This window comes from Corvus hawaiiensis, chromosome 21 (genome assembly GCF_020740725.1).
Source record: "Corvus hawaiiensis isolate bCorHaw1 chromosome 21, bCorHaw1.pri.cur, whole genome shotgun sequence".
NCBI classification, from domain to species: domain Eukaryota; kingdom Metazoa; phylum Chordata; class Aves; order Passeriformes; family Corvidae; genus Corvus; species Corvus hawaiiensis.
Genome location: NC_063233.1, coordinates 3,766,512 through 3,783,664, shown reverse-complemented (window position 1 = coordinate 3,783,664; position 17,153 = coordinate 3,766,512). Strand labels below are relative to the sequence as shown.

General features: G+C 53.9%; 1 protein-coding gene across 9 annotated transcripts in view; it reads left to right on the top strand.

Moving 5' to 3' along the window:
- The window catches only part of ADAMTSL2 (ADAMTS like 2), a 28,829-nt gene extending 11,797 nt beyond the window's left edge, over positions 1–17,032 (top strand). For 6 of the 9 annotated variants that reach the window (XM_048325310.1, XM_048325315.1, XM_048325314.1 and 3 more), the window contains 8 exons: positions 4,744–4,847; positions 6,683–6,809; positions 10,107–10,320; positions 11,950–12,105; positions 13,395–13,565; positions 13,654–13,830; positions 14,823–14,967; positions 16,229–17,032. In XM_048325310.1, the coding sequence (XP_048181267.1) occupies positions 4,744–4,847; positions 6,683–6,809; positions 10,107–10,320; positions 11,950–12,105; positions 13,395–13,565; positions 13,654–13,830; positions 14,823–14,967; positions 16,229–16,347 (1,213 nt within the window). In that variant the 3' untranslated portion in view covers positions 16,348–17,032. Of the gene's footprint in view, positions 1–4,743; positions 4,848–6,682; positions 6,810–10,106; positions 10,321–11,949; positions 12,106–13,394; positions 13,566–13,653; positions 13,831–14,822; positions 14,968–16,228 lie in introns of those variants that run through there. The other 3 variants (XM_048325311.1, XM_048325316.1, XM_048325317.1) reach the window with 3 other exon arrangements.
- Positions 17,033–17,153: the final 121 nt, after the last annotated feature.

Here is a 17,153-nt window from a genome sequence, read left to right as displayed (position 1 = left end):
CCACCCACGATCCTCCTCACTTGGGATGGCAGGAATATGCTTCCAGCAGCTCCCAGGCATGGCCCTGCCCGGGAGCTGCTGGAGAGGCAGAGCAGGACACTGGGAGCTCCACTGTAGGTCCTGCAGGAACTGCCTGGGTTTGTTGCCTCAGCAGCTGCAGAAGCAGCACAGGGAGTCACAGTTTGGGCAGCAATATCCAAAGCTCTGCAGGAGCAGCTCAGTGACTGATACTGGGACCATCACTTCAGGACTCCTTTAGATGGCTGGTTTGAGTGGGAGTGGGGAGGTAAAGAAAGGCTTAATATAGATTTAGCAGCAGGCTTTGTTCTGGGGGAGGATGGAAGGAAGTCTTGGGATAGTGCTGATCCCCAAGCCTGTATCTATCCCCTTTGAGATGTCCCAGGGCTCTCTGGGGAGCAGCCTTGATTCCCAGCTTGGAGCTCATTCCCAGTGTGGGCCCATGGGGACTGAGATGGGGCCAGTGCTCAGAGCAGCAATCACAGAATCACAGAATGAACGAGGCTGGAAAAGACCTTTGAGATCACCAAGTCCAACCTATGGCCCAACACCTCCTCATCACCTAAACCATGGCACTGAGGGCCACAGCCAGGCTTTTTTCAAACACATCCAGGGACAGTGACTCCACCCCCTCCCTGGGCAGACAATTCCAATGCCCAATCAGTCTTCCAGTGAAGAATTTTTTCTTAACGTCTAGCCTAAAAATTAGCACTCCAATTAGTCTCCAAGTAGTCCTCCTTCATGGTCAGCCACACACGAGAGCACTCTCTGGGCAGCCTGAGCTGACACTGGGGCCTTGGGAGCATCCAGGTCCCAGAGCCAGGCTGTGCATTTGGGTCCCATTGTGCAGACCCACGGCACCCCAGCCCCGTGTCAGCCTCCTCCTGGATCTGTAAAACATGGGATAAGGTGCTGAGCTTGAGGAGATGCAAAGCCCTGAGCAGATGCTCCCTCAGGTTAGAGTCAGCTGGATTTACCCACAACTGCCACTATGTTATGCTAAAGACACTCATGCTAAAGAAAATGGCCATGCAGCCAAATGGATCAACAAACTTCTCAATGATAAGAACATGAAAACGTTGCCAAGGGCGTGAATCTATCATCTCTCCTCGTGGCTTGGCTTGGGAGTGCTGCCTTCAGCTGCCAAAGCAAGCATTTCATCCGTCCTCTGATGGAGAGGGCAGTGCCTTCAGCTCCCCTTACCCTACCCTGGGGCAACGAAGGCCCTGCCCTGCCCCTTGGGGCTCCCCCAGGCCCCATCACACTCCCTCAGCTGCCACCCTGTACCCCAAAGCTCTACCCCAGCAGCTGTGAAATGGGGGCAGTGCTTTCCTACCTCCTGGGAATACAGGGAGCTTTAGACCTTGGAGCAGCTTGGCTCTTACAGGGCAATCACAAAATACTTTTGGTGGCTCCAGTGCAGCTTTTTTGGATGCCTCAAAGCTCCTTGCAGTGTCCCTGGCTGCCCATCCATTGATAACAGTGATTTAAACCCCTTCAGGAATGACACCCAGCACTGACATCCTTTTCCACCTATGCTTCCCTTGGTTTTGTTCTACAGTGTCCCCTGTTCTTGCCCCTCGCTCTCTCTGGAACAAAACACAAACTTTTCAGATCAAAACATTGATTTCCAAACTAGTTTTGCACCAGCCAAAAGGCTGAGAGATGCTCAGGTCCTTTCTGGCTCCATCCTTTGCTGGTGGGGGGCTGAAAAGCCAGCGCAGGCAGACTGGGGGCAGTTGGGGTGCCTCTGTTTGGAGACAAAAAAAAAGAGAGAGGAAGAGAAGAAGGTAACAAAACAACTTGCACCTGACTTCCAGAGGGTGGGGTGGGATGGGTCAGGACATCCTGGTTGTCCCCAGGCCTTTATTTACTTCTAGTTTATTTATCAAGCCCAGCTGCTGTTGTAACACTGATCACTGACCTGTATCTCCTGGGTGGGAAGGAGGGATGAGGAGCTCCAGCTCAGCTCCCTGAGGTCAGGATTAATGCTCCTGCTGGCAGCAGCACGGTGGGATAAAGCCCATACTGACAGTGGAATGTGGGGTTTGGTGTGCCCTGGGCTGGAGCTCTGGGGACTGGAGCTGTCCCATCAGGAGGGAGGGAGCTGGAGGGGACAGCCAGAACTGTGCTGGAGGAAACAGGGATGGGACACAAGGAATATCTCTTGTCCTGGTGTGGGGCAGAGTGAGGGATTCCCATCCTTGGGAAAGGCCAAGGTCCTGTGGGCCCAGTTTGTTATTGGGATCAGCCTAGTTCTGGGGGCAGGAGCTTGGACTTGAGACCTCCCAAATCCTTCCCAAGATCAGTTTGGGATGGATTGTGGCTTTTTGTTCATTTTCATTCCCTGTCAGTGAACAGGCAAGGGAAGCTCAGCTCTTTGGAGCCAGTCTGTCCATGTGGGACAGTGCTGGTTAGAGGTGGAGGAGTTTATTTCTTACTGAACTGTTGTAGTGTGGGTGGAGGCACCCAGTTCCAGGAGCACCTTACACCAGTGTGGGGTGTCCTATTTCCTCTCTGGAAACAAACTGGGGTGGGTGAGTGGCTCTTGTGATGCTTTTCCTCTCCTGGAGCAGCTAAAAACCTTTCTGGGTTGTGCTGGGACAGATCCAGGCACCCTCCAGCCTTCATCCCAGTGTGCAGCCGGGGCTGAGCCTGCAACAGGAGCCATGAGTTTGCCCCTTTACTTAGAAATAAAAACTGAAATAAAATGCAGAAATGGGAGCCAGGGACTGTGGATGTTGATCTGTGGTGTTTGCCTGCGTTTGTCAGGGTTATTCCTCTACTATGGGAACTGTTTTGGGAAAAGGGGCAGCCCAGACCTCAGTTAGGGGTCGGGGACTGGTGCTCATTTTTGGTGCTGTTTCTTGCTTGAGAAGCAGATTAAAAGCTCAGGCAGGGAAGCAAATGCGTGACTTTATTATTTAGCTCCTAATAAAGAGGAAAAATAAAATTTAAAAAAAAAGGGAAAATGCCCCCAGTTTTGTTGGACAATGGGCTGCATTTAGAGGAGAACAAAGTGACAGTTCTGTCTTTGCTGGAAATGAGCTGGACACTGCCCTGTGCCCAAACATCTGATTCCTCTGGAAAGGTCTTGTCCCTGGGACCTTGTTATGCATAGAAGCTCTTTATTCAGGATCACATACATTAAAGGGACACTGTTGAAAGATTTACTGTCCTCAGATGTGGGATAAAGCTTATTTTGAAGATTTTTCTCCTTTTCAAGGGAGAGGAGTCCTGGTCACAGGATAACTTGGTGTTTACTTGGTGCCTCTGAAAGCAGGGAATAGACTGGAGGATCTGGGTTATATTTCCAGGTGAATTAAAGTACAAAAAGCAGATATTGGCTATGTTTTAACGACAATTGTCATTTGTAAGCCCTCTCCTGGCCGGGTGGCAGCTGGTGGCACACGGCAGGGATCAGGAGCTGCTGTGGGTCCCCAGGCAGAGCTGCTGTGGCAGATAAAACACTATTTATAGTGAGCTGAGGTTGTTATTTTTCCACCAAAAAAAAGAGAAAAAAAATAGTCACATTCATTTCAGTTCCATTTCAAGCGCAGGAAGCGACCATTTGCCAAACTGACAGAGGCAAAATCAACAGGGAAAATGAGATTGTTGTTGTTTTTAATCCTTCTGGAGGCTCAGTGCTGGTGGTGGAAGGAGGGTGGGTCGGAAAGGAAACGGCTGGATTCTCAACAGTGTCCTTTTAAAGGTTGATTTGATAGGCTGGACCTCAACTTTTTCTTACAAACAACTAAATAAGGCAATTTCAGAGCTTCTGCTGCCTAGAAATCATACAAGCTGCATATCCTGCCAGGCCAGAGACAACTGGATGTGAGGATACAACCTTGTGCACTATTCCAGTGTAGCTGTTTCGAGGGTTTGGACAAAGGTATGAGAACAGAACCGAAGCCTTTTGTTGTAAAGGTGCAGTATCCCTGAGGTGTGACCCCCTCCCAGCACGGGGAGCAGCTGCAATTCTTGGTTGGATGAATGCTTTTTCTCACACCAGGCTGACTCTGTTACTCCTCTCCCCGTGGCATTTTGTGTTTGAGCACAGCGTGGATCTGAGAGATGCAAATTCCCCACCCGACATCAAGAGAAATAAATCAGACTAAAACCAGAGTGGCAAAATCAGTGGGCTTTGAGCTCCGAAACTCCAGTGCCACGTGCTGGCTTTTGGAGATTGGAGTAGCCAAAATCTGTGCTGCACTGAGCAGCACGAGTGGGTTTGCCCAGCCCTGGAGACACAGGGGAGGAGATACTGCACCTTTAGTCACTGTGTGCCGAGGGCCAGGTGTATTTGAGCAGAAAATGCAAACTTTGTTAAATTCTGAACTGTTTCTACTTGTGGGTATTTTTATCCCATTCTCTCTATTTCTAGACAGTGGAAGCTCTGCCTCTAACCGGGCTGGGGATTCTACTTGGGGCTCAGGACAGGTATGTTGTGAAACTAAAAAAAATTAAAAATTGATTCAAACAAACGAACCTCCCAAAAAATCAGAACAACCAAACCCAACCAAAGCCAAACCGAGCACATCCCCTCCCAAACCCGAACCCAACCGAACTGCAGCCAGATGTGTGTGTCTGTCGTGGGCTGTCACCGCTCGCCTTGTAAATGCCTTTTTTTTTTTTTTTTTTTTTTTTTTTTTTTTTGTTTTGTTTTGTTTTGTTTTGTTTCTTTCTTTTCTTTTCTTTTCTTTTTTTCTGTCTGCTTATCGCTAGAAACAGATTGAAGTTGTTAAGAAAGGGCCAAGGTGTGAGTGCTGCTGACATGTACAGGTGGAAGCTTTCCTCCCATGAACCCTGCAGCTCTACATGCACCACAGGTAGTTATAAGAAGCAGCCAAATTCTGCACAGCCTGCTGAAACCACCTGGTGTGTGAGTCCATTTTATGTCTGTTAGGGATGGGAAGGACCTGCTGGTGTTTAGGGGATCTCGTGATCTCTGCTTTAGCACGACCCCAGCTCTGCTGTGCCCGGGGTGGGGAGAGGAGCCGGGGGCTGAGCATGCAAAGCCCACCGACCTCTCAGGTGTGTTGAGGACCAGGAGTTGGTGCCCAGCGTGTCCATCATCCCTCAAAACACCCTCCCTTTGGGAAGCTCTGAGCGCTGCCTTCACTTCCCATCACTTTGTGTCCCCAGGATCCCCAAAGCTGTGCTGAGCCTCCTTTTTTTTTTTCCCCTTCCTCACCTCTTTGACAGCTTCAAGGGGTTTGAACAGCTCAGCTGCTTCCCTGCAGAGGGAAATTTGGAAGATTGTTCAGCTCTGGCAGGAAACACAATAGCATTTGGCTTTTTGATTGTGTTTTGTTTCTCCCACTCCTTCAACCCTGGAGCCTGAGCTTGGCTGCGAGGGTGTAAATCTGGAACAGGGACAGAGATGCCAGGGATATCAAAACTGAGCCTCTATTCTTCAGGCAGAATTTCCCTCTTTTTGCAGAAATTCCTCCCTTTTTGCCCCCTGAAAAGCTTCAAGGCACCTGATCTCCTCCCTCACCCTTTGGTTAGGGGGTCCTGGCCCCTGCCCATCCCCTGGGATGAATCAGGCATCTGGGTCATGCACTTGTCTGTGCTGCCCCTGAAATTATCCAGATCCCGCAGTGCTTCTGGAATTAAAAAGAGGGAAAGGAGGGGGAGAGAGGAGTTTACAATCTCAGGGACATCTCTTAAAAGATCAAACACGAGGATTTTACATTTTAAGCATTTGCTCTTGTCCAGCAGCCTCATGCCTGCAGCAGGAGCTTTGCGAGCTGCCCCTTTCCCCAAGATCCCATCATCCATGTGTTCTGGGACATTTTTGACTTCTTTGATCCCCTCTGAAACAAATTTCTCCCTTGGCTGGGCCAGCCTGCTCTGCCCTGGTTTGCAGCAAGCCGGGAGAGGTTTAACTCAAATTTCTCCTTCCTCACTGCCTTTTCTCACTGACATATCGCAGAGAGGCAAGGCCGTGTCAAGAGCTGTAGATCTTTTTTTAGTTTCATGTAAACCATATGTTCCTCAGAGCTGCAATTCTTGTTACCTGCAGCCAGAGCAGCCTCCTGGTCCCCAGCCAGGTCCCAGAATGGACTTCCCAACATTTACTCTGGCACGGGAGGCTGCGGGGGAAAAGGTCTCGCTCTGACGACACCGGCTGCCGCTGCCTTGGAGGGGGAGCAGGAGGGGCAGGGCCTTCCTTGCCAAACCTCCAGGATCCCTGCCTTGGCCCAGAATTCTGGATGCACCTGGGGAGCACCTGGTGCAAAGGGGGTGCAAAGCACAGGGAGGGTGGGGGGATGGAGGGGGTTGGGGGCCGTTTGCTGTCGCCTCCACCCACAAGCCTGGCAGGGTGGGAGCTGCCGAGCAGACTCGTGGCCCTGAGTATTTCCTATAAAAATGTGTTAGTCATATATTGGTTTTGGTGGCAAGCCCTGGCAGGGGTGGCCATGCCCTCCTCTGAGCTGGCCAAACTCAACCACACTGCTCAGATTGGCGGGGTGGCCAGTGTGATCCTCCCCTCCCAGCAGCAGCCATCCCGCGGGACAGAAAGCTCGCCGCTTTCCAGCGGGAGGAAGTTTTGAGAAATGCAGCTAAAAACAGAAAAACCAAAAAAAAAACCCAACCCAGTTTGGATGTCCAACTCACCAAGCGTCCTGCTGTGTGTGTGTGTTCTCTCTGACCCCAGGAGTGATGTCCACATATGCGATGTGTGTTCGCTATGATGGGATCGAGGTGGACGATACGTACTGTGATGCCATGACCCGGCCCGAGCCCATCCATGAGTTCTGTGCTGGGAGAGAGTGCCAGCCAAGGTACCGCCACACCAGGGCACTCCTGGAGTCTCTGTGCTTTCTCTGCGCTGGATGTCTTCAGGGGAGGGTTGGTGTGGATTTGGGGGGGCAGCAGGGATGGCCCATAGCACCCCCATCCCTCCTCCCTTAGCTCCATCTGGGATGCAGCAAGAATTTCCTCCCGAGTGCTTCAGCTCAAGCTGCCAGCTTAAAACTTCCATAAATCCGGGCAGAGCTGGCACTTGGGGCTCCCAGCAAGTCCAGCTTCGAGCAGTGCAGGATCATCCTGCCCTGCCTGGCACGGGGAGAACGTGTGAGAACTGGGTGGAGGGGCTGGGCTTGCAAACTGTGCCACAAATCCAGCCCTGTGATCCCTTCAGCATCCCAAACATCACTGAGGTTTACTTGTGTTGGGGCAAGAGCTGGTGCGGAGGGGAACTTGTGCTGGAAGTCCTTTGGAAAGTTTTCCTTCTGATCCAAACAGTGACCACAGTCCGGAGCCAGGCTGTCCGGAGCCAGGCTGTCCGGAGCCACACTGTCCAGAGCCACACTGTCCAGCTCTGGACAACTCCACTGCTGCTGTGGAGGTTGGAAGTTTGCAGGTCACAGAGGGTTGGGCGGGACAGACCCCTGTCTGGCAGAGGGAGGGGATTGTTCCGCTCTGGTCTGTGCTGGAGCAGGCTCTCCTCAAGTCCTCTGTGAAATTTTGGGTGCTAGCATAGAAGAAAGTGATACAGAAAGGCTGTGAAGGTGGTGAAGGGTGGAGAGGGGTCGTACAAAGAGCAGCTGAGGTCACTTGGCTTGTTCAGCCTGGAGGAGGCTGAGAGACCTCATTGCACCCTACAGGTTCCTCACAAGGGGTCATGGAGGGGCAGCACCGATCTCTTCTCTCCAGTGACCAATGTCAGGACCCAGGGAATGGCTGGAGCTGTGTCAGGGAGTTTAGGGTGGATATCAGGGAAAGGTTCTTCCCCCAGAGGGTGCTGGGCACTGCCCAGGCTCCCCAGGGAATGGGCACAGCCCGAGGCTGCCAGAGCTCCAGGAGCATTTGGACAATGCTCCCAGGCACAGGGTGGGGTTTTTGGGGTGTCTGTGCAGGGCCAGGAGCTGGACTCGATGATCCCTGTGGGTCCCTTCCACCCCAGGGTATTCTATTCCACGACTGTGATGGTGTCAGACTATGGGAGGAGTAAAGGGAGGAGTAAATCCAGGGATCCATGTCCTGGAGTGGTGTGAACAGGGCAAAGCAAGAGCCCAGTGATGCCAGGGACCAGGGATGGCTCCTGGAGAGCGCTTGGGTGACTGCCTTCTACTCTTCATGGAGTAGAAGATCTCCTGGAAACTCTCATGTCAGGTCTGAGAGCTAGAGCAGGCTGCAGCTGAGGCAAGAGAAACACAGGGAGGTGAATGCTGCAGGGAACACACCCACCCTGGGCACCACAGGCACTGGGAGCTCTGTTTGCTGTCATTTTTTAGAACAAGCATTTGGTACTTTTCATGCTTAGATTCTCCAATTAGTCTGTCCTAAAACTGTCCCTCCTTCTGGCTGGGCTGTCCCAGCTCCAGGGGCTTGCGCTGTGAGGAGCTGCTCTGTGATTTACCGGTGACTGCAACTGGGCAGCACTGGGAACTCATGGGGTAGCCACCAGCACTTGGGCAGGCAGGAAGATGCTTGGGCTGGCAACGCTTTCCTAAGAGAAAACGTTAATTTTGCGGGATGAATTTAGGTGACATCTCCAAATGTGTGACATCTCCAAATGTGTGACATCTCCAAATGTGTGACATCTCCAAATGTGTGACATCTCCCTACGGCTGCTTGTTGTGCCTGGAGCCCCACATGGGGTGTGAGGCCTGGGGGCAGCCGGGGCTGGGGCTCTCCTGCTCGGAGAACAGCAGCAGTGGGGACCTGGGGGCTGCCCACATCCAGAGGAGCTGGGAATTCTGATCCATTCAGATTTTTAGCTCATTCTTGAGTTGCTGTAATGTTGCCGTACTGCACAAAACTTGTCCTTTTATGACTTTTTCCTTGGATTGCAAGCTGCTCCTCTCTTGTCAGGACAGAGGTGGCAGGGGACAGTAAAGGACAGGCAGTGCTTGGAGCAGATCCCAGCTCTTCCAGCCTGTCAGATGTGCTTAGCAGAGCCAGACTGATGGTGGGACATGAACGTGTGTCCCACCAGGGCTCAGGCAGCTCTGTGTGACATTATTGCTGGCATCTGCAGGGTGATGGATGCTGTGTCCTCTCCCTACTTCAGCTGAGCAGGCAAAAAGCCTGACAGAGAAATGTGCAGGCAGAGCCCGCGGTGACAAACGCTCTCTTGTCACCGAGGACACTGGGCCAGGCCCTGCCGTGCCACCCTTCCTCCTGACAAGCTGGTTTCAGCTGCAGGCATGAACTGGGGTCTGCAGGGTGAGCCCAACATATGCTGTTGCTTCCCACCCCTTGGGAAAAGCTCTCGTGTGTTGGCAGCTCACTCACTGCAGCATCTCCCCGCAGCCAGGCGCAGGCAGGGTTTTCACAGAATCACAGAATGAACGAGGCTGGAAAAGACCTTTGAGATCACCAAGTCCAACCTATGACCCAACACCTCCTCATCACCTAAACCATGGCACTGAGGGCCACAGCCAGGCTTTTTTTAAACACGTCCAGGGATGGTGACTCCACCCCCTCCCTGGGCAGACAATTCCAATGCCCAATCAGTCTTCCAGTGAAGAATTTTTCCTGATGTCTGACCTAAACTTCCCCTGGTGCAGCTTAAGACTGTGTCCTCTTGTCCTGTCACTGCTGCCTGGGAGAAGAGACCGACCCCCACCTGGCTACAGCCACCTTTCAGGGAGTTGTAGAGAGTGATAAGGTCACTCCTGAGTCTCCTTTTATCCAGGCTGAACAACCCCAGCTCCCTCAGCCGTTCTTGTGTTCCAAGCCCCCCAGCAGCCTTGTTGCCCTCCTCTGGATGCGTTCGAGCATCTCAACGTCCTTCCTGAACTGGGGGCCCAGAACTGGACACAACACTCGAGGTGTGGCCTCACCAGTGCCGAGTACAGGGAAAGAATGACTTCCCTGGTCCTGCTGGCCACACTATTCCAGAAGAATAGAGAGACCAGGGGCCATTGGCCTTCTTGGCCACCTGGGCTCACTGCTGTCTCATGTTCAGTCAGTTGTTGACCAGCACCCCCAGGTCCCTTTCTGCCTGGGCACTGTCCAGCCACTCTGCCCGCAGCCTGTAGCGCTGCAGGGGTTGTTGAGGCCAAAGTGCAGGACCTGGCACTTTCCCGTGGGATGCTCCAGCCGGGTGATGGCCTCTGTTCCCTGCACAGGTGGGAGACGAGCAGCTGGAGCGAGTGCTCCCGGACCTGCGGGGAGGGGTACCAGTTCCGCATCGTGCGCTGCTGGAAGATGATCTCGCCGGGCTTCGACAGCTCCGTGTACAGCGACCTGTGCGAGTCCGCCGACATCGCCCGGCCCGACGAGCGCAAGGTCTGCAAGAACCCAGCCTGCGGGCCCCAGTGGGAGATGTCCGAGTGGTCCGAGGTGAGTCCTGCTGGCCCACCTGTGCCTGGGCTTCTCCCTTTTCCGATTTATCCTCATCCGTAGCCATCCGTAGCCATTGGCCTGTCAGGACACGCTGATTGCAGTCCCTGCCTGTGGATCAATGTGCATCAGTATTTTTCTCCCTAAAATGAAGCCCTGGCTCCTGTTCAGGATGGGAGGCCACTGCCATTGGTCACTCACAGGTAGGGCAGGAGCCCATGGCTCACATCCTCCCAGCTCAACTTCCTTGGCAGCCTCTTCAAACCCAGCGTGCCGGGAAGGCGATCCCAACTCACACATGAATTACATTGCTATAAATGTCCCTTCCTCACCTCCAACTCCTCTGCACCACAAACAGAATGAAACCTTCTCCTAGCTGTGCCTTAAGCCAGTCCCCAAAGCTGCTGGGAGATAGTTTGAGGAGGCGCAGTGCTGCCCCTGTTCCAGCTCATTGGTTTGCTTGGGAAAACCTGTGGAAAGGGTTTGTGCCCCGGAATCCCTTTCCAGGCACGGACAGTGCTCCAGCACATCCCTTCCAAACACAAACCCATGGAAACAACCAAACCAGTGCTGCTTCCTCGGGGTGCCTCTTCCCAAATCAAGCACAGACCTCATCTAAGCAAGAGCAGATGAGCTCTCCGTGGGTGCCAACCTGCCCCATGGTTTGCATCACGAGGAATATGACTCTTCCTCCTGGGAAGCTCCCAAAAACTCTTCTTAGTCATAATTTAAATGTCTCCATTCCCCTGCAAGCTGGTGTGCATCATTTCCCTGGAGCTGACGGAGGGGCTGGTGCATTCTCTGGTGGTGCAGGATGTTTTGACTTTCCCAGCTGGTAGAGAGGAGCTCCCCGAGCACGTGCTGGAGCGTTATTTTGTCCGGCGTAGCAAGCTGGAGTGGTTCATTTTACAGAAATCTGTATTCTCCTCCAGCATTTGTCAGGGACAGATTGCTTGAGACAGTGCTGGAGTGGATTGTTCTTAGCCAGCAGCAAAGCTAATCTCCTTTGGATCCCATCAGAGGTGGGGTGCCAAGTTGGCTGGGGAAATAGGCATTAAAAAAAGCGCATTTCAGGGCTCTGAGGATTAACATCTCGGCACGGTGCGTCTGGGCCCAGCTCTGTTGACACTTTTCCCTGCTTTACGTTATGCATGGAGCAAATGTAATGTGTATGTGAGACTGTAGTAACTCAAATCCAGTTCTAAATAATGTCACTGGGCTGCGCGGTGCCAAATTTATCCACAGCATAAAAATCTCGGTTGTGCGGTTGGGGTGGGGGGAAAACATTCTCCGAAGAGGTGGAAAGGAGCTGGCTGCTCCTGGGAAGGAGGCGAGGGAGATCTCACCCTGTCTCTAAGTGACAGCTAAAACTGCTCAGCTCCGAGCAGGCATTCCTGGAGTTTCCATCCTCTGGCATCACCTGTCCGAGAGCACCGGGGCACGATGCAGCCCTCCCGCACCTCCAGCTGCTCTGGGGGTTTGGGGAAGAGTCATTTATGCATTTGCAGTGCGTGCTTTTAGAGTTTTATGTTAAAATGTGCAAAAACCAGCCCCGAAGCCAGCAGCTCGCAGCTGCCGCTGTCCCCCGTCCCCTCCCGGCTGACGCTGTCCCCTGTCCCCTCCCGGCAGTGCTCGGCCCGCTGCGGGGAGCGGAGCGTGGTGACCAGGGACATCCGCTGCTCGGAGGAGGAGAAGCTCTGCGATGCCAGCGCCCGGCCCCTGGCCGAGAAGAACTGCACGGGGCCACCGTGTGACCGGCAGTGGACAGTGTCCGACTGGGGACCGGTGAGACCCCGCGGTGGCCGCATGAGTGGCCGTCGTGCCCCACCACAGGCTGGCTTGTCCCTGGCACGGGGGGGGGGGTTGTGGGGTTGGGCTCATCATCCCAGGCAGCTCTCAGCTCCAACAAACCCGCAGGCAGCCTGTGCTGGGTGGGAGCTGACCTCCAAATAATTCCACTGCTTTGGCTTCTCCCCGTGTCACCTCTGCTGGCACCTGAGTCACCCCGACTGGCCACCCTGGGGGTGATCCAGCATCCCAGTGGATCCTGTTGCTTCCCCGGGCTCTCCTTGAGGCTCCTGCCGTGTGGGGGATGTGGTATAGGAGGGGTTAAACCCTGAGAGACCTGGCTGAGGGCCTTAGTGGGTGTCAAAATCCTCTTGTCTGTCTGCTGCACAGCATTCCTTGGCAATGCTGATGCTCCGTGCCCAGAAATTGAACCTTTTAACTCTTTTCCCTTTTTTTATTTTCCCCTTTCTCTTTTCCCTTTCCCTCCTTTACCTTTCCTCCTTTCTCCTTTCCTCCCTTTCCCTATTTTTCTTTCCTCCTTATTTTCTATTCTCTTTTGCTCTTTTTTCTTTTGTTTTCCCTCCCCCCGGTTTTCTCCCTTCCTGCACAATTCTGCTCCAGAGACCCCCTCCATCCCAAGCTATTTTTACCCAGGTTTTGATACATTCACATCAGCTAAAAATAAGTAGTTTCCATGGCAGCAGCAGTGCTAGGAAACACCGAGAGTCTCTGCAAGAGCGGCCGTGGAAGCGCCGGGGAGCTGCTCCGGGCACTGGGCCTGAATATTTGCAGCCACTTCCTTGGTCCCCTTTGCCTCTTTGGGAGCCACCCTGGGGTTCCCTGCCCGTGCTGCTTCCCTTTCTGCCTGCCCTGAGAGATGCTGGGTGTCAGGGCTGTGGCCCTGGCACAGGGTGCCCAGAGAAACTACGGATGTCCCATCCCTGGCAGTGTCCAAGGCCAGGCTGGATGGGGCTTGGAGCAACCTGGGATAGGGGAAGGTGTCTCTGCCCATGGCAGGGAGTTGGAATAAGGTGATCTTTAAGGTCCCTCCCAACCCAAACCATTCTGTGGTTCCGTGATAATGGAATCTCTGTTGGCTGCGAGAAGGATCCGCTGAGCTTCCCTGTGCTTGTTTTAGGCCAAGCCCCAAAAATCCCCCTGAAATCTGGGGAAAGGTGGGTGTGGGGAGGCAGCAGAGCCCTGGGGGGGCTCTGTCCCCGCTGTGGGATGGGTCAGGGCTGGCTCCCCGGTGCCTCCCCACCGCTGAGTGCCCGCTGTGGTTGCAGTGCAGCGGCGGCTGCGGGCAGGGCAGGATGATCCGGCACGTGTACTGCAAAACCAGCGATGGGCGCGTGGTGCCCGAGTCCCAGTGCAACCTGGACACCAAGCCCCTGGCCATCCACCCCTGCGGGGACAAGAACTGCCCCTCGCACTGGCTGGCGCAGGACTGGGAGCGGGTAAGTGCAGCCCCCGTGCTTTGGGGTGCCCTCAGCGGGGTCGGCATGGGGTGTCAGGTCTCAGCCGGCCCTGCTGGTGACCCCGCAGTGCAACACGACGTGTGGCCGGGGCGTGAAGAAGAGGATCGTGCTCTGCCTGGAGATTGTCAATGGCAAGATCAAGACCCGCAACGCCGCTGACTGTGACGTGGCCAAGAAGCCCGTGGAGGAGAGCACGTGCTTCGAGCGGCCCTGCTTCAAGTGGTACACGACCCCCTGGTCCGAGGTGAGCGGGGAGGGAGCCCCAAGGGTGTGGTGCCCCATCCCTTTGTACCAAGGGTCACGCTGCCTGCAGAATCCCCCAGGAGATGGGTGAATCTCTGCAGGGCCTGGCTCCTGAGGGAGCACCCCAGGGGTTTTTGCTGCACTGGCAGCTCAGGGCAGAGATTCTGCCCTGCCATGGTGCTGCTGGGACTGGCTGTGCCCAGGGAGAATCGGATTGGGGTGTTTGGGGCCAGCTGTAGCTTTATTTTTTTTCTTTATTTTTTCCCCGGTGGCACTGTTGGGAGTGTGGCTGGGGGTGTGCATGGAGCCCACACGGTGGCTGCCCGGAGGATGCAGAATTTGGGGATGCTGTGAGAGCATGGGTTGCCCCAGTGCCCTGCACAACCCAAAAGGCGGCCAGGGTTCTGTGGCCAAGGGGCCAAGCCCACTGAGCGTGGGCTTCCTGCAAGCCCTGCTGGATGCAGCCTCCCTGATCCGAGCTCCAGGAGCCTCGTTGTGTTTAGTCTGGCAAACCATCACCACAGCCTATAATTATCCAAAGCAGCCCTGCTGTAATCCCAGCTCCACGAGGCATCCAAAGGGCAGCAGGCAGCGAGGGCTGGGCCCAGCAGCAGCTCCACAAACCCACAGCGGATGCACAGAGACCCCACAACCCCACTCCAGAGGTGCTCTGGGGGGTTCCATGGCCACCCTGGTCCTACAGAGCATCCCCTGGACTGGGCCAGCTCATTTGTGGTCCCTTGTGAAGGGCAGCAGGAGGAGGGAGGATGTCAGTGCCAGGGGATGAGGCCACATCCACCTATCCCTGGGCAGAAGCTGATGGTGCTGGCAGCAAAGACAGAGCACGGGGACAGCGGTGTGGCACTGAGATGTGACATTCAGCCAGGGGACGAGTTCTCCTCCTGCCCTAACACCCCCAGCAAGCAGGTTCTGGCTCAGCACAGTCCCCTGGGATGGCAGGGTCTTGCCTCACCCCCTCTCTCTGTCCCCCAGTGCACAAAAACCTGTGGGATCGGCGTGAGGATGCGGGATGTGAAGTGCTACCAAGGCAAGGACATCGTGCGGGGCTGTGACCCGCTGGTGAAGCCGGTGGGCAAACAGACCTGTGACCTGCAGCCCTGCCCCACGGAGCCCCCAGGTGAGCCCCACTGCCCCACAGCGTTGATTTTCGCTGGATCACTCCAAGCAGCACCGCCAGCATCTTATCTTCCACTGCCCTCATTTGGAAAATCATCCCAGGGAGGATGTACGGGGACAGCTCTGTGCCCAAGTGATGGGGGGCTGTGCACCAGCTCTTTCTGGAGATAAATTAAGGGCAGAGCTCAGGAGAAACATGCTCTGACCTGAAGATAAAAGGGGCCTTTGCAGCGCTGATTTGGGTGCTGCTTCTGTAAGATTCCAGCTCGAGCCGAGGAAGTTCCATCTGTGCCATTATTTTAATGATTTTTGGTCTTCAGGTTACAAATCCTGTGGGATTTGTAACTATCTCGTTATCTGACTCGTCTGCTGGCTCAGAGTCCCTGTGATCTTTAGCAAACACGCGGTTCTAATCCTTTAATAGGATTTGGGAATAAGGACAGTGTGGGAGAAAAGCATGAAAATGGGAGACAGATTTGGGGGCCGGCTCCTGGCTCAGCTCTGGGTGCTCTCGGCTGCCCATTCCCTTGGGATCTGGGATGGGGCATGGATCTTGGGAGTTGCCTCGTGGCCACCTTGCCCTGGGAGCAGCCTGGTTTTATGCATCCTATGGATTTTAAGCAAAAAAAAAAAAAAAAAAAAAAAAAAAAAAAAAAAAAAAAAATCAAAGTATAAATCCTGTGGGTTTGAAGCAAACTATTGCATTAAATGGAGCTGGGAGAGTGTTAAAGCAGCCTCTGGCCTCATCCCTGTCTCCAGCATCTCCTTGCCCCTAACTCTGACTGTGACACTGCTGGATTCCCATTCCCCTTCTCAAGGGAATTGGGGAATTTCTACCCTCTTTGTGTTTGAAATTGTGAGTATGTTAGAGCCACCCTGTGCCCTGCCAGGGGAGGCCCCTGAACTGGGGACAACTCAGTGCCTTGGTGGCTCCAGCAATCCCTGGGCACCTCTGTTTTACAGCAAAGAGATTGAGCTTCAGGGCTGGGACCAAATGAGACTCCCCAAACCAGGCCAGATGTGAAGGAACAGATCAACCTGCTCGTGCCTTTGCCCAGGTTGACAGTGATATTTATGGAGAAGCTCCATGGTGTTTTCCAGCTCTGCCAGCCATCAGGGAGGTGGCAGCCACAGCTGGGATGATGTTGCTCACCCCATGGTGTTCAGAGCTGTGTAGGGGCCAAAATGAGCTCGTGAGCTCCCAGTTGTTCACTTCCTTTTCCTTTTCTGTGCCACACCTTGTGTTTTCTCTCCCCACCCAGACGACAGCTGCCAGGACCAGGCAGGAACCAACTGCGCCTTGGCCATCAAGGTGAACCTGTGCAGCCACTGGTACTACAGCAAAGCCTGCTGCCGCTCCTGCCGCGCTCCCCACTCCTAGAGCCGGCCTTCCCGAGCCAGGGCTCCTCCTTCCCCGTAGCCACACGTCCCACACGCTGCTGACAAGGATGCTTTTGGCCTGGTCTTTGTGTCCCCACCGAAGCAGAACCCCTCTCCCGGTCCTGAGCAGAGGGACGCCGCCGCTGGACGTTGGGAGCGCCCCGGGATCAGAGCTGTACATAAAGTCGTGTATATTTGATTCCCCCCCCCAAACTCCAGCTACACCCAAGCTCTTGTCCTTTGGTTTCCTCCCTCTGTGCAAGGTTGGGGTTGGCGAGGGGAAGGTGTGAACTCTGGGAAGTGCAAGTTTCCCTTCACAAAGGGGGGTTGGGGCCGCTCTCCTGATTTATCCCGAGACCTGCACACTCTCGTTAGCTGAATTAACGTGGTGGGAAGCTGGTCCTCGTTTGGTAAATGAACCCTCAAGCCCTTTTTTGTAATATGTAGGTGTATACTTTTTCAGAGAATTTTATCTTATAATCAAACGTTAGTTTCATAGTCCTTACAACCCCCCCCCCGATGCTGACATATTGTATATAATATGGAAACATAACTGCACTTTATATCACAAAAAAAGACGTGCTCTTTTTTAATATATTTGTTTACAGACAGTGAACTTTATCCATATAATCATTAATTTGTACTCATATGTATATTTTAATAAAGTTGTCACATTTATGGTGGTATTTTGTTTTATGCTCCAGTTTGTAGTGGAGTGCTAGGAACACTGGAATTGGGGCTGTGGTTTTGCTGGTGCCCAGGGAGAGCAGAGCAGCTTGAAATCAGGGGAATTACAGCTCCTTGGAC